The 21,230-nt window shown below is 39.1% G+C and overlaps 1 protein-coding gene across 3 annotated transcripts in view; it reads right to left on the bottom strand.

Annotated features, from left to right (window-relative positions):
- Positions 1-21,230, bottom strand: part of HACD2 (3-hydroxyacyl-CoA dehydratase 2) — an 85,768-nt gene that overhangs the window by 7,531 nt on the left and 57,007 nt on the right. For 2 of the 3 annotated variants that reach the window (XR_008555570.1, XM_008155518.3), the window contains exons 5-6: positions 3,140-3,261; positions 709-887 (exon numbers count right to left, since the gene is read on the bottom strand). Coding sequence is in view for 2 of the 3 variants with exons in the window: in XM_008155518.3 (XP_008153740.1) it covers positions 709-887; positions 3,140-3,261 (301 nt within the window). In the remaining variant the exon portion in view is untranslated. Of the gene's footprint in view, positions 1-708; positions 888-1,969; positions 2,248-3,139; positions 3,262-21,230 lie in introns of those variants that run through there. The other variant, XM_054713914.1, reaches the window with a different exon arrangement.

Below are 21,230 nucleotides of genomic sequence, written 5' to 3'. Positions count from 1 at the left end.
TAATGTTTTTATTTTATTTTTTAATCCTCACCAGAGGATATATTTTCCCCTTGCTTTTAGAAAGAGTGGAAGGAAGGGGGTGGGGGGAGGCGTGGGAGAGTAACATTGATGTGAGAGGGAGACACTGACTGGCCGCCTCCCCCACATGCCCCAACTGGGGCTGGGGAATGAACCTTCAACCCAGGTATGGGGCCCTGACCGGGAATTGAACCTGCGACCCCTTGGTCCAGGGGCTGAAGAGCCAACCACTGAGCAACATGCCAGGGCAATTAACCCGTTTGTATTTTGCTATTTGTTTCCAGTTAACTACTGATTCCTTAAAAATGAAGAACTATTTGATATAGTAAAAATGCAAAAATCCCCACCTTTTAACAATGTTTTTCCGATACCATAATAAGCAGTTCTTGAGAAACAGAAAGAGTCAAGGTAAGGCTTTAATGGCTTTTTTTGTTTTCCACTCAGTCTTTTCCCCAACAGTTACCATCCTGGTAGTCAGTGTTTCAAACCCACACACTCAGAAGGGCTGCATTTTGGCAGCTGTACTGAGAAAGAGTCATCTTTCTACAACTACTACCAGAGAAAATTCCCAATAAACCAGATTTACATTTACCTAAATATGGTGTAAAAACAACGAAAGGCATTTAACTCTAGCTATTGCAGAGCCAATTTTTAACACATAAATGAATTTATGTATAACTGTTTACTTACGTGGAATGTAGGAGATCATTATCAGAATTAGGAATGCATAATAGTCAAAGGAGAAATTGTATTTGTTAGGTAAACTGATGGAGTACAGGCCAGCCTGTCTGACAAAAGGCAAAGCAGCATATATTGTGAGCAATTCTCCTGACACTCCCATTGGATATAGCACAATGAATAGCGTGTACCTAAAACAAAACAAAATGCTCATTACTGGGGCTCGAAGCCAGCGTTAGTAGAAAGACGCACCCCCACCCTTCTAATCGGTACTGGTGTTTTAGAAAGTACTGGTCTGTTTATACATTTTCCTGTTCATCCACTGTTGAAGATTAGGTTTTATAAGCCAGTTTTTTGAAAGGGCCTATACCAAGTATGTTTCTGAATATTCTAAAATAAAATAAATGTGTTCGGTAAGCCTCAAACAACTCTTCAAAACAACTCCCTAAACTAACTGAGGTGATGCCAAATACTGGTAAAGTAGGGCAGTGAGTCATAATTTACATTGAACTTACCCTATGGGTTGGGAGTGGATGGGGCATGTGCAGGGAGTTGGGAGAAGGTGCTGGAGCATTTGACTAGGAATCCTTAACAATGTACACCAAGTCTGGTCTATAGACAGAAAAAAATAGCGCATTCCATGTGTGTGCACTGCTACCATTACTCAAAGGTCTGTGCATGCTATTGTGAAAACTGAAATATATGCTAATTTAAAAAATTAAAAATTTATGCAAACTTTTCGTCATGTAATTTTTCAATGAAAAAACTATAATTACTAGCACATGGGAGAATCCACACAATTTCGTTCACTTTAAAAAGAAATTCTCTATGTTTCAAAGAGAATTCAGAGAGAAGTTCATCCTATGGTATAAACTGGAAGTCATTTTGAGGTATAAGTATTGCTGAAGAGATCATCAGCTCAGATTTTAAAAAGCCTTTGATGCAGCATTATTCACAATAGCCAAGATATGGAAGCAACCTAAGTGTCCACTGATAGATAAAGATTACATATAATGAAATATTACTCAGCCATAAAAAATAATAAAACCTTGCTATTTGTGATGGATGGCCCTAGAGGATATTATGCTAAGTGATGTGTCAGACAGAGAAGGACAAATACCGTATGATTTCACTTTCATGTGGAATCTAAAAAACAGAACAAACGAACAAACAAAACAAAACAGACTCATAGACACAGAAAACAAACTGATGGCTGCCAGAGGGGAGGGGAGGGGGGATGTGACGTACAGCATAGGGAATACATAGAGTCAACAGTATTGTAATAGCATTGTACAGTGATCGATAACTAATTTTATTGCAGTGATCACTTTGTAAGGTGTATAAATACTCGGATAACTATGTTGTACACCTGAAACTCATACATAATATTGTAAGCCAACTATACTTTAATAATTAAAAAATACAAAGTCTTTGGCTATTTGTGGCTGACAGTGAGTACTGAGCTTCAAAATTCCAGGTCCAGGAATTTCCAGGTGCTGAGAAATCTGTGATGATGAAAGGAAGATGCTCTTCACTGCCAACCTCAGCATGCTAAGGAGGGTGGTGGAAAAGGAAGAATTTTCCATAGGCCATGGGAGACAGGGACAAAAGAATCATTCTCCAATGGTAAAATCGGGGCTTGGTCCACGAATGCTCCCTATACCCAGGGGAGATAGCTTTCACAATGCCTGCCAGGTTGGTTAGAAACTGTTTTTCCCATTCTTCCCTTTTCCTAATAAAAATGTTTACTAGAAAAAAAGGAAGAAAATAAAGAAGTGCACATACTTGAAATGTCACAAACAACTGGTCTGCCTCTAATTTAATCACCCAGCTCATAAACTGCCTAGGAACCACTCTTTTCCTCCCTTGAAAGGAGGCATTTGGGCCCCAAGGATAATTTTGCTCCTTTTGTCAATCCTCCCCATAGTCTTTTTCAACTCAGAAAATTGCTTACAACTGTCTCATGGATTAGTTCATATAAATAGATGGCCTTTTATCCAACTCATAATGATTACTGTAAAAATAATCAAAGCGAAATAAACTGATACTAATCTAAACTGCTATTAATTAGAAATTAATTTAAGAGTCATAGCTTGTTGACAAAATTGAGGAGAATTGGACCTGGTCCAAAAAAACATCATAATGGCAGAAACTGATCAGTAAAATTTGATGCAGACAAAAAAGGGATGCTACATCAAATCACTATTGAATAACTGAAATGCAAAGAATTGATTCAATAAAAATAACAAATATAAAAAATTTAAAACAGTATATCTAGAATTAAAATTAAGTAGAGTTCCTTATCCTGATGAAATCTACAGACTGGCTTTCTACCCATCCCCCGTCTCATACACTTTTTTAAAAAACTTATAAGCAGTATTTAGACAATATTGCAGAGAGAGATCATTTCAAAAGTTAGTCTTCATTCCCTGTACTTCTTTACCTGGCCCATTTGATGAGGTAAGGCAGGTGGTTTAATAGACTGAATGTGTAAAAGGAGTAACGGATAATTTCTGTGATTGTCCAGGCAATAACAAACAGAAGGACACTGTCTTCACTCTGTACCTGGAGGAAAAGGAATACAAAAGCAAATAACATTTGATAACTAAGAGCACTCACAAAGGGACCCTCCCCCGCAGTCCCTTTACAGAGCTGGGGGTTCCAGCATGTGGACACAGCCCCTGGTGCCCATCCTCAGTGACCACAGCATAACGCAGAGAGCTTGCCACAGAAAGGAACTCACGCCCATGACAACTGGGTAGAAAGCCAATGGGAAGAGACAAGTGAGAGGAACTCAGCTTACTGATGAGTGAGAGATGCAGGGACTGGGAATTACATGAGCTGTAGCCTACAAAAAGAAATTAACACAAGGAGAATGTGAATGGATGTTAGTGGGAGCCAAGAGTGGTTAGATAAGAAGGGTAGAAGATAAGAAGGGTGGAAAGCTTGGATTCCATTAAGAATTTTAATTTGATCTGCAAGACAATGAGGAACCTAAGGAAATTTCAAGGAGGGGTAATATAGTGATTAAAACACAACTGTAGCCCTGGCCAGTAGGGCTCACTGGTTAGAGTGTCCGCCTATGCACTGGAGGGTAGTGGGCTCAATTTCTAGTCAAGGGCACATGCCTGGGTTGCAGTTTCGACCCCTAGACCCTATAGGGGCCCATTTGGGAGGCAACCAGTCAACATAGCTTTCTCACATTGATGTTTCTCTCCTCCTCCTCCCGCACTTCCACTCTCTTTAAAAACCAATGAGAAAAAATATCCTCGGGTTAACAACAGCAAACCATGCTACTGAAGAAGAGGCTAATTCACTGGGTAGATGGATTCAAGTGGGAGAAGAGCTGGAGACCATCTACGAGGCAAGGCCCATTTATTCTCTCGCACCGGTGACTTCTTCCCCGTTTAACTCAAGAATTAAAGAAGCTTCCATGCTGATCACAGGAAGTAGCTAAAGCCAGAATTCCCAACCTCCTATGAAGTTTTCATACAGAAAAAAAACAATAAACTTCGAAAAGAGCTCCTTAGGTGTTTTTTTTTTTTCTTTTTTAGAGAGATGTTCTCACTAGATGCCTCAGACTGCAAATCTTGCATGATAATCTATTTCTGTGGTTTGAACTTTCAACACCTCCTTCCCACCCACCCCTGCTAGGTTTACCATGATCCTTAGTGCTTGAAAGCCAGTCTTAAGAAACAAGCTCCCACTGCAATTCACTTACATTTTCTTGCATCCAAAAAGGGCAGTTCAGAGTTGAATGTGAGGAAGAAATTCCACTGAGTAAACTGAACAAATTTTAATTATAAGATGGATCATGTCCTACTCCTAACATCTAACACAACAGAGGTATGGCATGCTAATCTTAACTCTTGCTTCTTTGTATGTGCAATGTTAACAGTTTTTAGCACTTTATTCTTCCTCAGAAAGTGTACATGGAGTGATCCACCTACACAATGAAATAAGCAGTCATTTACATACCTATTAACTAAATTGCCCTGACAAAGAATCTCAAAGCTGCAGTTACCATTCTCTAAAAATGATAAGAATTTTATATTGGCAAGAGCAAGAGTACTTTTTGTTTCCCTGGTGCTCTCTTACTGGCCCAAGTAAAGTAAAGGCTAACACCTCTAGAGCTTTCATTTTTCAGTCTGTCCCCAAATCCCTGCTTAACACCCATCTATACTAAAATACTCTCAGAGCACACTTCCATTTTTGATGTACTTTGTAATCCTCCTCATCTTAAGAAGGTATGTTTTATAGCTTTGGGCTCAAGCCTTGCTCAAAGATCTTTGGGTAATAATATTTTGCACTACAAACGTCTTGAAAGCTGGGAGTGTGTTTTATTCATCTTTTGATTCCCAAAAGCACTTTGTGCTTTTCACAAGTAGGAGCTCAACAAATATTTGTAAAGCAAATAAATTCAATCTTAATTAGGTCATTTCAAGATTCAGTTCCCTGCTTTTTGATAACTGATATCAGTTTCTGTGTAATCTTAGTGGCCTTCAAATAGATAGGTAACAAACAAAACCCCTGAAACCTCCTACTCTGATCCAGCCTAGTGGTTATTTGATTGACACCTCCTATTCTCCCTCACCCCGCCCCACCTCCCGCCCAGTTAGTCTTGAATCAAAAGAACTGTAACATACTCAGACCCAGGCTAAATGTGAAAGCAGTCTGCTCCCAGAGTCCACCTATAAAGACCATGTCGTAATTTTAAAAAGATGAGGATGGGGGAAATGACCATTTTGTATTAATGATATCTTCAGATCAGTGGCAAGTGCAACACTGTTATTAGGAAAGACTTAGGCCCTGGCTGGTATGGCTCAGTTGGAGCGTCATCCCATACACCAAAAGGTGGTGGGTTTAGTTCCTGGTCAGAGCACATATCCAGGTTTTGGGTTCAATCCCCAGCCAGGGCACATGCAGGAGGCAACGGATCAATGTCTCCGTCTCTCTCTCTTCCCCTCCTTCCTCTCTCTTTAAAATCAATTTAAAAATATGTTCTCTGGTAAGGAATTAAAAAAAAGGAGGACTTGGGTAAAGACAGAGATCAACCTTACCTAATTTTCAGATAATTGCCCATTAACACAAAACAGGGCAGAATGTAATGAGTTAAAAGAATAAGGTATCCAGCCAGCATGGCCCAGGGGTTGAGCATAGGCCTATGAGCCAGGAGGTCATGGTTAGATTCCTGACAGTAAGGTATCCGGGATCCTGGTCGCATCTCAACTAACTTCCTCAGCCCCTGACACAGGGAATGTACTGAATCAATGCTCCTTAACTTGAATGATACCTTGTATTTTCTTTCTTTTTTAGAAAGCAGGAGTTGGGGACACTTTCTAACAAGTGGGGAGCCTTCTTTCTATCAAGGGCCAATTACACAGAGAAAAAGAATCAACTGATAGTCTTACTGAAGTAAAAACAAAGGCAGTTTACCTTTGGAGGGATTTTTCTGAGGGACAAAGGACGAGGATTATAAAAACTTCAAACTCAGCTGATTTTTGAATTAAGATCTAGAAACATATTTCATTAATTATCCAGAAGAAGCGGTTTAATATGTCCACACAAACATTGGCACTTAGATGTTCACAGCAGCATTACTTATATTAGCTGAAAAGTAAAACAACCCAAACGTCCACAACTGTTGACTGGATAAACAAAATGTGATGCACATTCACACAGTGGAATCCGATTCAGCACCACAAAGGAAAGAAATTCGGACACCTGATATAACACAGGTGGACCTCGAAAACATTATGCTGGGTGAAAACAGCCAAATGCAAATGACTACCCTTTGTATGATTTCATGTATATAAAACGGCCAGAAAAGAGAAATCTAGAGACAGCAGATGAAGGTTGGCTGGGGCTGGGAGTGGGAATGGGGATAATTTTTGAAGGGCATGAGAGGTCATAGTGTGGTGAAGGAAATATTCTAAGACTGGATTTTGGTGATGGTTATAAACTTTGTGAATTTACTAAAAGGCATTAAATTGTAGCTTAAAATGGACGAACTTTGTGGTATATAAATTATACCTCCATTGAGTTGTGTGTTTTTTTTAAAAAAAGAATATGGTGCTTACTTTAAATGCATGCAATTGCCTTTTAAAGGAAAAGAGGGAGGAGGACTTAGCAAGGTTTACAAAGGAAAAGAGGGAGACAGGCTTAGACTAGGTTGCCAATAATGTCTTGAAGAAGCCATGTTTCAAAGATGCGAGTCCACAGCGTGGCCCAGTGGGGGAGTGGGCACAGGCAGCCCTGCCGGCAGGAAACCTTCCTGGGCCTGGTACAGTGAGCTGCATGCTGGACCCTCAGGCAGCCGGCGACAGGTTTCCGTCCGCTGCTCTCCAGCGAGGGAGGAGGCGTTGGGTGTGGGTGGCTTGTATAATTTAGCCAAGGGAGTTTACATAAAATTCAAGCTGGAGAAACAAATGAATGCAAGAGAAAAACCTTTACACACAAACAACATCATATGTTTGACTTTAAAAGGCTCAGGGAGTATCAGTACAAGAAAAGCTGTCATTTTTATTACATTAGAAGAAAAACAGATGGTGCCACATAAGAAAATCACTACTGTAGAAACTCTATTCTTCTTGGCATTTTGGAACCTGCTGCTTATCACTCTGGTTATTACAAAAAATAAAATTAAAAATCCCCTGATCGTGCTTTATGGTGAGTGTTCTTTCTTCTTCTCCTCAAACCCCTTTCATGTGTGAAGAGATTCTGGTAAAATCAAAGCTGCGAGGACGAGAGCCTGTTCTTGGCAAAAGTGTGAGAAGTGTGGTTACCTTAGCCTGTTCTGGCTGCCATAATAAAACACACAGACTGGGTGGCTTAAACAACAGCAATGTATTCCTTAGGTTCAGAGGCTGTAAGTCCAAGATCAGGGTGCCAGTGCACGTGGTTCCTGGTGAGGACCCTCCCTGGTTGTCAGCAGGCTGCTCATCCCTGTGTTCTCTCTCACACGCGGGAGGGAGGAAGCTCTCTAGGGCCCCTCTATGGGGGCACTAACGCCCATGACCTGATCTAAACCTCCCCAAGGCCCCGTCTCCAAATACCGTCACTTTGGGGCTCAAAGTGCATGTTTCTGTGTCTGGCTTATTTCACTCGGCATAATGCTTTCCATGTTCATATTTGAACTGAAGTCCACATATGAACTTAAGGGGACACAATTCAGTCCACAGCAATGTTCCAGACAGGTGTCAGCAAATTTTTCCTGCAAAGGACCAGACGTGTATTTTAGGTTTTGCCACATGCAGTCTTTGCCGCGTTGTCTTCGTTGTTTTTTACACCCTTTAAAAATGTGAGAACCATTACAAATTGCAGGCTAGATTTGGCCCACAGGTCGATTTGACGCCCCAACTTTGCTTCCTGTTAACTTCTACAAATATTCTTCTTCAGCCTTCCTTTGGGGGAATATGTGTGTGTGTTCTGCCGGGGTGGGAGGGTGGGGAGAGAGCAATCTATCTATAAACAGTGGACACTATGAATACAGGAAGTACTTAAAAACATGTATAGGCAAGTTTTTCATGTATATCATCTTAACATCTCAGTAATCTTTTTCTTGTTTGTGGTAAAATACATGTAACATAAAATTTACCATTTTAACCATTTTTAAGTGTATAATTAGGTGGCATTAAGTACATTCACCATTCACCATGCTGTGCAACCATCACCCCTATCCATTTCCAAAACTTTTTCATTATCCTAAACAAAACACACCCGTTAACCTTTTGCACTCGGATATCGAGTGTGACTCGACACGGTTAGCATCAGTAGCAGCTCTTTTTATACTCTTTGAATGTATCAATAATTTGAAATATAAAAAAATCCAAATAAATAAGTTTGTATGAAAAGAAACTCCAGTTTTTTATTCTACTGCCGTGCTTTGTAAAATGTGGGGTATTTAAAAAATTAAATCCCGAGTAGAATAAAGGAATCAAGAAAAAAGCAACGAGTGCAAAGGGTTAAGTTAAATCTCCACTTCTCTCTCCCTCTAGCCTCTAGTAACCACTATTCTACTTTGTCTTTTTTTTTTTAATTTAAATATATTTTTATTGATTTCAAAGAAGAGAGATAGAAACATCAATGATGAGAGAATCCTTGATTGGCTGCCTCGCCCCCTACTGGGGATTGAGCCCACAACCTAGGCATGTGGATGCTCAACCACTGAGCCACACCGGCTGGGCTACTTTCAATCTTTAAAAACTTGCTTATTCTAGGTATCTCATTTAAGTGGAATCATACAATATGCGTGTTTCTGTGTCTGGCTTATTTCACTTAGCATAATGGTTTCAATGTCCATTCATGTTGCAGGCTGTATCAGAATTTCCTCTTTTTAAGGCTGAGTAATATTCCATTGTATAAAATACCACATTTTGTTTATCAGTCTATCTGATGGGCATTTGAGTGCTTCTATCTTTTGGCTATTGTGAATAATGCTGCTATAAATATGGATGTACAAATATGTTTCAATACCTGTTTTCAATTTTTCTGGGTATATACCAAGGAATGGAATTCCTAGATCATTTGGCAATGTTTAACTTTTTGAGGAACAGCCAAGCTGTTTTCCACAGTGGCTGCACCATTTTACATTCTTACCAACAGTAACAAGGGTTCCATTCTCTTCACATCTTCACCAAAACTTATTTTACTTTTTTTTGACAGTAGCCATCCTAATGAGTATGAAGAGGCCTTTTGGTTTTCATACACATTTCCCTAACTATTAGTGATGTTGAGGATTTTTTCATGTGCTTATTGGTCATTTATACATCGTCTTTTGATAAATGTTTATTCAAGGCCGTTGCCTAATTTAATTATTGTTTTTAAATGAATAATTTTAATAATTATAGTGACAATAGCATTAAAAATAATTACACCTAATAGTTACTCTTACTATATGACTAGGATTTTATTTGTCTCACTGAATTCATATCTTACAGATAAGAAAAGTAAGGCTTATAGAAGTTTGAACCCAGGTTGTGCCCTGAAACCTGAATAGTTCTGACTTGTCTTCTTGGTCTTCAGGTCTTAAACACAACACACACACACACACACACACACACACACACACACACACACACACAAATACTTTTATATGTAATGTATGAGTAAATAAGTCTGTGTAATGTGCATATATGTGTGTATGTATATGTACACATATGCACATATGTATATCCTAGCTTTCTTGCTAAAAGGACAAGAAGCAATAATATTCCAGTAGCATCTCAACTACCCAAGTATTGGTTCCTAAATATGGTCCTCATTGCTTCTTGGCCTTTACGTTAGATCAAGTCTAAATACCATCCTCAACTAAAAGAAACCAGGCTCCCTGACAAAATGGCTGATTCCAGGGCTGGGGCAGAGGAAATACAGTGAGTCTGAAAGTCTTTTTTGTCAGAAAGTAAGGAAATGCTCAAGGAATGATGGAGACAAGTCAAAAGGACAAGGAAAAGGCCTCCCTAAGGCCAAATCACAAACAATTTTAGCATCGAAGTAAATGATAATCCAATGGATCACATAAAAATTAATGAGTCTAAATTGATATAAATAAAATAAATGAATAAACAAATGGGAGAAAAGGGAAGCTATTCCTTATAGCAGGATGCCAACTAATACATGTAAAAAAAAATGGCAGAAATAAAGAACCACCATTTGGTAACCATCATATACAGGCAGGAGCCCCACAAAATACAAATCAACAAAAAGAGGAAAATGATGACTTGAAGATGGAAAAAGCTGACATACACAACCAGGAGCAGGCGATCAGGGTCAACATCACCAGGGGTAGGCTGGGCCGTCATGGCACTGCCACCTCACGTGCTGCCCTGAGACGAGTGTGGCACCATTTCTGTGGTATTCCTGCCAAGAACGCATGGAGAGAGAGAGGGGGGGGGGTGAGAGAGAGAGAGAGACAGAGGGGGGTGAGAGAGAGAGAGAGAGAGAGAGAGAGAGAGAGAGAGGGGGTGAGAGAGAAAGAGAGGGGGGGAGAGAGAGGAGAGAGAGAGAGAAAGAGAGAGAGAGAGAGAGAGAGAGGCTCTTCAGGGGGATGGGTCTGAAGAGACCTGACAACAAATGCAATATACTTGTGGCAGGGAAACACAGCAACCTTGCTCTCCTTTCCCCCAGTCCTCGGTATAATATCTGGGGCACAGAAGATACTTCATGTACTTGAGTATTTAGGGGTGACAGGACATCAAGTACAGCTTGCTCTCAAGGTTCAGGAAAAGACGAATGATAATGGATGCGTAAATATAGAACAGTAGGCCACAGGACAAATGCAGCAAAATGTCAACAGTTGGGGAACCTGAGTGAAGTGAATATGAGCGTTTTTTGTACTGTTCTGGCAATTTTTCTGTAAATTTTAAATTATTTCACAAAAATCATTTAGATACAAGCATCCACTCTGTGGGCAAATACAACTATGATCTTGTTTTTAGATATGTTGTTTTTGATACAAAGCCTGCGAATCTCTTGGGAAAGGTGTTCTATGTAATGACACACACAAACATTAGAACATTTAAAACAAAACATATATATACATATATATATATGCGCACATTAAGAGAAAGTAACTTGAGAAGGAATAATTGATTTAATGCTGACCCTCACTCAATTTGTATCAACATCGCTATTGTCTTAGACTGTAAAAATACCAAGGGAAGGTCTATAAAATCGCTTTGAAGAGGGGTTAGCTTAGTTATAAGGCAAAATCCAATGTTTAATAAATGCTTTAGATGAGGATAATAATAATAATGACTAAGATAATAACTCCCATTAGCAGGTCTAATTATTCTTTAAGTATCATAAAAACAATTATATGTAAATTTTCACCAGATAATTGTAAAACTATTTTAATAGGTACAAAACACACTCATTTATATGTGAAAAGTCAATTATATCTGTTTTAAATTTTGGGACATAGAAAAGAATTCAAAACAGTCCTTTAGAAGTTTGTCATTAAATTTTTTTTAAAAGATTAGGTTATAGCAGAGCTAATATGTAGCTCACATTAATTGAGCACTTACTAAGTGCCAGGTACTGTTGTAAGTGCTTTATATGTATCAATTCATTGAGTCCCCAAGACCGTTCCATGAGGGGAAACTGGGCCTGGGGGGCTGGAACAATTCCTTAGGAATTGGAACAGACTACTGGAGCCCCTCAACTGGGGCAGCTGAGGTGTGACATGTGGTCCCAGCACCTTGTCCTTCCTCTGCTTATCAGTTACCTACTATACCGTATTGCTGTCTGCTCAGTTTTGTTCCTGTATTATGCTAGAAGACTTGTGAGGGCAGCATCCATGAATTTCCTTTTTCATGTAGCCTAGTGCTTAATTAGCACAATACCCACAGCATAGATGATACTGAATAAATATCTGTTGAGTGAATAAGAATCAATAAATAGATAGTGACCCTTCTGCAGTCTGAGCCTACATGTCTCTCACTTGGTGGAACAGCCTTGGGTGAGTAGGCAGGTCCTGGGGAGGGGGAGGCCAAGGATCTCAGGGCTGATGCCTGGTTGTGACTTCAGTTGAGGGCTTGCACTGGAGAGCAGGACAATTCTGACAACAATCCTGGTCCCTTATATAATTTTATTAAACTTTTTGAACAAAAATGTAACTCATTTAGTCATCTACTTAAAAGGAATTTCATTCTTGATAAGAAAAAAATTGAAATGTAACAAATATTGACATGTGATGGTTTTAAAAAAAGTTTGGATTAGTATTAGTCTTTTCACATGACAACTGATAATTAATATTTATTAAATATCCATGCTAAGATACATGGTGAAAAAACAAAATATTATTCCATTTTTAATGGAAAATATGAGTTACATTATAAAAAATATTGATATTATTCCTCTTTAAAGGAGAGAAAAGCACATATCTACATAGATTTATAAAAAAATCTACAATGACAAAAAAATGGTTAAAAATTCTTTCTATTACAACATAATAACTAAAGACTATTTTTTATTTTTTTTGGTAAGGACTATTTTTTTATGTGGATGAGGGCCTAATTAAATGTTTTGGCCTGCCAAAACAACTCTTGGTCATGAAATCAATTTTTCTGAACATGCAATGAGAAAAATGTATAAGCATGCACTCAACAAACAATGCATGAACAATTCTGCATTTATAACCAAGTCAGACATGCAGATCTGAATGCTAAAATGCTCCCATTAGTCCAACTTTAATGTGTTTAGCCCATTTCCTGAAAAACATGAAGGAAAGGTGGTAGCTTCCTCAACAAGCCTCGCTAGTTACTACAATTCGCCTCCCCTCCAATCAGTGCAACCCTGTAATCAAACAGGCCTCAGACTTCCAGGCTGCATGTCCTGAGGCAAGGGACTTTCTTTCTGAGTCCAGTGTCCTCAGGTGAGGATAAGCATGGCTGTTGTAGAATTAGAAAAACATATCAAGTGCTTAGCAAAGTGCTAGCCATTTAATAAATGACCATTTTCCCATGAAAGGAAAAATTCAATTAAACAAATATTAAGTTCCTATTATTTATTCTAGCCATTGCTTTGGCTCAGTACAGGCTGGTGGCTGTTTCTTTGGATTTAATAGCAAGATAATGTTTCATTTTGCTTTTTACTGTTTAAGAGATGCCATCTCTCCCTCTTCTTGAAGGTAAATATACTTCTACCAACTTTTGGATGTCACCAGCTACTAGCCTTTCCTAATATGCTTCCCAAGTTCTGTTTGATTGATCATCTCACTTCCAACTATTTCCTTCAATGCAACTCAAGCCTGGAGATCACATCAGAATGAAATCATATTTAGTCCCAACCTTGATCACATTATTTGGTCCAGTCTAGGATCACAGCAATAGATTACTGTGGTTCCTTGGTGAGGACTAGGCATACTCACCCCACACTCTGCCCCCAAACCTCCTTATGTAGTAGTCCACTCAACACTGAGGGTAGTGGATAGATCATTATCAGAAATGAAAGTGACATGTCAAAAGAACATGAAATTGTGAAACGACATGGTCCTTTTTGTTCCATTATGACAGGTTAATAGTTGCAAAAAATTCAATAAGACAGAAAATAAAAATAAAGGCTATGTATACTGTCTGCTGGAGCAGGAATATGAACATAGTGGCCCATGGTCCTGGTCTACCGATGTTCTCTTGGGCATATACAGTGCTTTAAAAATATTTGATCCCACTTTTAAAATTGGGAGGATCCACATAAAAAAATCATCTGGATTTCTGCCTTTTTAAAAAACAATTCAGACTGCATAACCCTGGATCCATTCAACAATCACTAGCTCTTGTGAGATGGCGCATGCACCGTCCAGTCACTGTTTTTCATGAACTTTCTTTTAAAACCCACCAGTGGGACAGACACCTGTTGCTATAGATGGCAAAATGCTACACAAATGTAACATTCTAAAAAACTAAAATTTGAAAACCTATAAAGTATTATTTAAAATTTTGGTTAGTTTGATTCATTTTTGCATTTGAGACTTTGAACATACTTTTCTTTGAGGCAATGACCTCAACAAAAGATTTCTTAAACCTGATTTAACAAGACAGCACCAATGCTGAAGGCAAAAGAGATGCACGATTTTCAAGTTTTTGGTTATTATGGTAATTTTCTTGCCAGGGAAAAGTAATGTAAAAGGGAGAAAATGCCAAAACTCACCCATTAAAAACAAACATATATGTAGCAATCTGAAGAAGACAAAAGTCTTTAATGCATCAAGCTTAATAATTAGTGTCCCCCCCTCTAAAATGCAAAGCTTACTCTCAGCATGCATCCACACATGTATATCAAGCCGTGTCTTACAAGTTTCCAAAGTGCACCAGGGTTTCACTTCAGACTTGAAAGGGTCCTCTCTCTGGAAAATGCAGAGAACTTAGTAATATGCTTTATTTTATCCATGATGCATCACAACTTGTAATGAGAGCTTCCTAACTACATAGGGCATCTTGACATGAGTAAGTAAAAAAAGTTATTGAGCCCTCTTCTTGGAAGAAACTGAAATATATATATATATCATAGGAGCAGGGGGAAGGTGATGATTTCTCAAGATTCCCAGGGAGACCAGTTACCTGCAGCATTCCCTGTGCAAACCACTGTCAGGAAGGTGAACATACTGGTATTCTTGCCAGATTAAGTATTTTTAATTAAACTATTGAAACTTCATATTCATGCTTGAAAATAAAGTTATAATGAAAAAGCTACAGTATATAAAGAACCAAGTTGTCAAAGGAACAAGTGATTTAAGAGATAATTCCTATTGCCATTTATTAAATTTTCAAGTGAATATTAATCAATGCTTTAAAAATGCCACTCATTGTACCGTGGGCAGACCTGTTTAAAAGCAGTTTATAGGTAATAAGTTTTAACTTTCCTTGACTTTGCTGACATATTTTAGCAATGCTCATGATGCATGCCAATCATCTCACTTTTACAGTGTGAAATGAGAATCTCTGAGCGCATTAGGATAATAATGTTGACTATTCTTCTATGGTACCTTTTAACTCAAATAAGAGAGAAAAAGCCTGTGAAATAGTTTTCAACAAGGTAAACCTGGGGACATGCCATCATGGTGAATCCACTGAGGAAGCCAAGCTGCAGGCCTCACCAGTCAGCTGCTACCACTGCAGATGAGACCACCATCCACAGATTCCCACACCTGCAATTAGGATTTTTGTAACAACTTAACTTAGGGCACTAAAAACATCCCTGGATTTAAAGAACAATGCATACCAAGTATACCATATTAATTTGCTTTGACGTTTTGGTTTCTTAAAAAAAATCATAGTCAAGTATATATGAGCTAAAACACATAAAAACCTGATTGACTGAAATCAAGAGAATGGTAAATATTACACTGAACACTGAACATCTACAGCTGTACTGTCCAATATGGTAACCTCCAATCACATGTGGCTAAGTAAAATAAAATGAAATTAAAATTCAGTTCCTCAGTCATACTAACCTCATTTCAGGGATTCATAGAGTAAGTAGGTACTAAATGGACAGCACAGATATGGAATGTTTCCACCACTGTGGAAAGTTCTACTGGACAGCGCCTGGAGTCAAGACACTTAATCTATTAGTAGAAAGACTTGGTAAGCAACATGTTTCATCGCTACATAGTACCAAAAAGTTATTATTATTATTGGTTTGAATAAATAGTCTAAATAAGCATCTTAATTCATTTCACCTTCAAACCATCGGTGAAAATTGATTTGAATGCCAGAACTCACTTACTGGAAACTCACCGCTGACAATGAAATTTGACAGCACAGTTCTGGCACAGAGCTTTGTTTCCCCGTGTGATTCTTCAATTCAAGCTGATGACATACAGTCGAAGCTGAAACCACTTAGGCTCCCAGCCTGTAAATCTCATGTACTTATCTGGGAAACTATTTTTTTTTTTCTTCCTTCATTCTCATTCCTTTTCCATGACAGTTTTCTAGTGTCAGAAGTCAAGCATCTTTGTTAAACCCAGGACTGCAATCAACCAGACCTGGCTCTGAACAGGCTTCCTATTAGTTGTAAGTAGCAGCAATATCTAAAGATACTACCTAATAGCCCAGCCGGTGTGCTCAGTGGTTGAGCTTCGACCTAGGAACCAGGAGGTTGTGGTTTGATTCCCGGTTGGGGCACATGCCTAGGTTGCGGGCTCGATCCCCAGTGTGGAGCCTGCAGGAGGCAGCCAATCAATGGTTCTCTCTCATCACTGATGTCTGTCTGTCTGTCTGTCTGTCTGTCTGTCTGTCTCTCTCTCTCTCTCTCTCTGTCCTTCCTCTCTGACACCAAAAATATATTTTTTAAAAGATACTACCTAATAGTATAGGCATGTCTTATACTTGAAGAGGATGTGTTCCAACAAGAAACTTCTGTTAGAAATTTCATTATGAAAAATAGGAGTAATATAGGAGACTCCATTGATGCATCTAGAACATCGATTAAATGGGGGGGGGGGGGTAATAATATTTAAATAGACAATCTGGGCCGTAAAATGCACTGGAAGACCTAAGATCTGGAAGTTCTGGAGCAAAGGAAACAGAAGAAGCCAATAGTGCTCAAGCCTGAATGGATGGCATCTGCCAGGACAGCCTAGAACGGGGTAGCCTGGGGCAGGTCTGTCTGGCCCTGGCCCCCTCCCGAGGGAGATTCCCCCAAGTGAAGATAATTGTGCAGTGTCCTGGGAGTTTGCTGGGTATAACTGCTCTCTCATAACAGGATTGACAACAGAAATGGTGGATGTCAGATTTAGCCCTTGGGGAGAGAGAGCAAAAGAAAAGGCCCTAAGAAGCTTCAGTGAGGATATTTGTGGGGCAGGGTCACCACCAGGAGCAGAGCCCAGAGGAGATAAAGATTAACATTAAAGACAAATGATATCGACCCAAACCACTATGCTCAATTAATATTTGACAAAGGAGACATGAACATACAATGGCGCCAAGACAGTTTCTTCAATAAATGGTGTTGGGAAAATTGGACAGATACATGCAAAAAAATGAAACTAGATCACCAACTTACACCATACACAAAAATAAACTCAAAATGGATACAGGACTTAAACATAAGACCAGAAACCATAAAAATACTAGAGGAATCCACAGGCAGCAAAATCTCAGACATATGCCAAAAGAACTTCTTCACCGATACTGCCCCTAGGGCAATGGAAGCTAAAGAGAAAATTAACAAACGGGACTACATCAAAATAAAAAGCTTTTTCACAGCAAAAGAAATCAACAAAACAAGAAACCCCACTGTATGGGAGAACATATTTGCAAATATTATCACTGATAAAGGTTTAATCTCCAACATCTACAGGCAACTTATACAATTTAATAAAAGGAAGATAAATGATCCAATAAAAAAATGGGCAACGGACCTAAATAGAACCTTTCTGAAAGAAGACAGAAGGAAGGCCAAGAGACACATGAAAACATGCTCAAAGTCACTAATTATCCGAGAGATGCAAATCAAAACGACAATGCAGTACCATCTCACACCTGTCAGAATGGCTATCATCAACAAATCAACAAACGACAAGTGCTGGCGAGGAAGCAGAGAAAAAGGAACCCTCGTGCACTGCTGGTGGGAATGCAGACTGGTGCAGCCACTGTGGAGAACAGTATGGAGTTTCCTCAAAAAACTAAAAATGGAACTCCCATTTGACCCAGTAATCCCACTCCTAGGAATATATTCTAAGAAACTGGAAACACCAATCAGAAAGGATATATGCACCCCTATGTTCATAGCAGCACAATTTACAATAGCTAAGATTTGGAAACAGCCTAGGTACCCATCAGCAGATGACTGGATCAGAAAACTATGGTACATCTACACAATGGAATACTATGCTGCCATAAAAAAGAAGGAATTCTTACCATTTGCAGCAACCTGGATGGAACTGGAAAACATTATGCTAAGTGAAATAAGCCAGTCAATGAAAGAAAAATACCACATGATCTCACTCATTTATGGATAATAAAGAACATTATAAACTGATGAACAAAAAGATAGATACAGAGACAGTAAAGCATCAAACAGACTGTCAAATTACAGTGGGAAGGTTAGGGAGAAGGGGGGACTATAAGAGATCAACTGAAGGACTTGTATGCATGCATATAAGCATAACCAATGGACGCAAAACACTGGGAGGGGAGGGCATGTATGGGAGTGGGGGGGCAATGGTAAGATATGTACACATATAATACCTTAATAAAAAATGGAAAGAAAATAAAAAGGCAAATGAAACCAATTTCCTGATTTTGTTCACCTTGGAACCTAGTCAAGGACAGGGTGGGCAAAAGTAGGTTTAAAAGTTGTTTGTATGAAAAATAATACAATAATAAGTAATAATACAAGAATAAACTGTTTCACATACTCACAACTGTAAACCTACCTTTGTCCCACCCTGTATTAACTGACAAGGGGGGATATGTTCTGTAGGAAGTGGCTTGCATAGTTTAAGATGTTTATTGTTTTTGTTTTTGAACTGACAATTTTCATAGAACAGTACCATCAGAGTAAAATATATTTTAAACAACTGAGTTCCAGTGGAGTTTTTCAAGGGCTACAAAACAACTAAGACAATGGGAGCAAGATGCAACATGGCATGTCAGAAGAGAACCTATAGTGACTCAACAGGATCTAAATATTTTTCAATATTTTGAAATAAAACACACACAGCTCAAGAAAATGTTGGAGAGGGGTTGACAGAAAAACAGGAAGAGAAAAGTAGATAATCTGATTTTGGCAAATCACTATGCTAAAGATAGGCAATGGCAAAATAAACCATCCAGCTATGAGGAAAGTAACTATCTTTAAGTGTCCATTATTAACAGATGTGGAAAGTGACATTGAAGTACTGCGACGTTTGTCTAGGAGTTGTCTAAAGTTTGACAGTGCCTGATTAACAATCAAATAATGAGGTTTTCTACCTTTAGGAGAGAGGCTGGTTTTAAAAGTGACGATGATACAGAGCCACCTACAGAAATATTTAAAATAGAAAGTAAGATGGAATAGGGTGGAGAATTTTAGACATCCAGCATTCAATGGGGCCAAAAAATACTGAATGTTTCCCAATGGCCTTTGCTAACTGAGGTGGAATGTCACCGTGGAAAGGGCAGTGGTCCAAGCATGATGCCTGAGGAGGGATGATGTGCCCAGACACAGCACTTCAGCTCCTCACCTGATGGGTGAGGACAAGAAGATACCCTTCCTGCCTCAGTGAGATGCCATGCTCATGGATACCTACTTGCTAGGGACAGAAGCGAATGCAACCACAGGAAATGCCAACAAGAAAAGCAACCTTAGGAGGTGGAAAATCACGAGCACACTGTGATCCCAGTTGGAGGACCCAGAACGACCTGAATGCAACTAAAACAGGACCAGCAGCGTGGGCGTTAGGAATTTATTACCTTTCTCAGTATTTTAGTAAGAGTGAAAAAGAAGAGGAAAGGAAGAAGAAAAAACTGCCTTCCATCTATGAAGGAAGTAGCATTCCTTCCAAAGTGAAATTGCTTTATCAGGGATTTCAGAAGCTGCTCAGCAAAAATTACATGCTAGAGACCTTGGTTGTTAAATACTGCTGCCTTGTTTTAAATATATTTATCTCATTTAATCTTCACAAAAACTCTGACATAGCAGGACAGATATTAGCATTACCGTTTTACAGATGAGAAAAACAAGACTGAGAAAACAAAACTGCTATGTCCTAAGCCACAGGATAGTGTCAAAAACACTTATTGACGCCTCACATAAGTTATGGACACTAAGCCTCCATGTTCTAGAATACTGAGTTTGAATTACATAGAACATAATAAAACTGTACAAGGAGGGTAACATTTCTTGATAAGTTCCAGGAAGAGAGATGTCTGCACAGTATCTGCTCAGGTGGAAATGACCTAACACTCTGCCTGGTGGCTTTGGCCAGGCAATGTGAGGCACATGCACAGGACAGTGTTCTTCCAGCAACCCACCCGCCTAAGTGAAGCAGCTAGATTCCTTCTGCCTCTCTTGAAACTTTAAGGGTTTTGTGCTTCAGGAATGAAACTATGGCTCTTAAACTTGGAAACAGATGGTAAGAATTGCTTAGGATTCACATAAATTAAATAGAAATGTGAAGAAAAATCAAGAAAAGAGAAGGGTCAAATAAAAGTTACAGCACAACATAGAGTATATTACAGCAGTGGTCGGCAAACTCATTAGTCAACAGAGCCAAATATCAATAGTACAACGATTGAAATTTCTTTCGAGAGCCCAATTTTTTAAACTAAACTTCTTCTAACGCCACTTCTTCAAAATAGACTCGCCCAGGCTGTGGTATTTTGTGGAAGAGCCACACTCAAGGGGCCAAAGAGCCGCATGTGGCTCGCGAGCCGCAGTTTGCCGACCACGGTCGTAGAGTGTTTCTCAAACCTTAGAATTCATAAAATTATCCAAGGAGCTTAATAACAGTGATGATTCTCTGGCTCCACTCCCAAGTGTTTGACGGGACCTGGAATGTGCATTTTTAATAACCTTGCTTGGGTAATTCTGTTCTAAATTGTCCATAAACCCCAATATAAAAATGTCTTGAAACTTTCATGGAAAGAGGCCAATTAATTGCAGGAATTCATCACAGAGCCACTTGAGCACTAAACAACAACAACAACAAAAACCCAGAGAAGCAAATAGGCAAAATATTGCAGACAAGCACACAGGGCCAGCTGGTGTGTGCATTTCAAGGACAAAAGGTTTGACTGGAGAGTCATATCTCAGTATGCCTGGGGTATGACAGAACTGTTGATGAGGACACGTGCTCTGGATCAGAGATAGGGGTGTTCAACTCCATACAGGACAAGGCATGGAGAGCAGGTGAAAATAAGGATGTGTTACAGCACATTGATAAAGGGTCAGAAGGATACTCTGATGCAGTGGGAAGTCAACTCTGCCATTTACTGGGTGTGTGACAGTCACTTGGCTGCTCTGGCTTCCAAACTCTAAATGGAGGAAGCTACAACCCATCTCTAGGGACAGTTGTCAAGAGTGAATGATCATGATATATTTTAATAGAG

This window comes from Eptesicus fuscus, chromosome 3, assembly GCF_027574615.1.
Source record: "Eptesicus fuscus isolate TK198812 chromosome 3, DD_ASM_mEF_20220401, whole genome shotgun sequence".
NCBI classification, from domain to species: domain Eukaryota; kingdom Metazoa; phylum Chordata; class Mammalia; order Chiroptera; family Vespertilionidae; genus Eptesicus; species Eptesicus fuscus.
The sequence above is the reverse complement of the archived record's forward strand: the minus strand, read 5'-3'. Positions and strand labels throughout refer to the sequence as shown.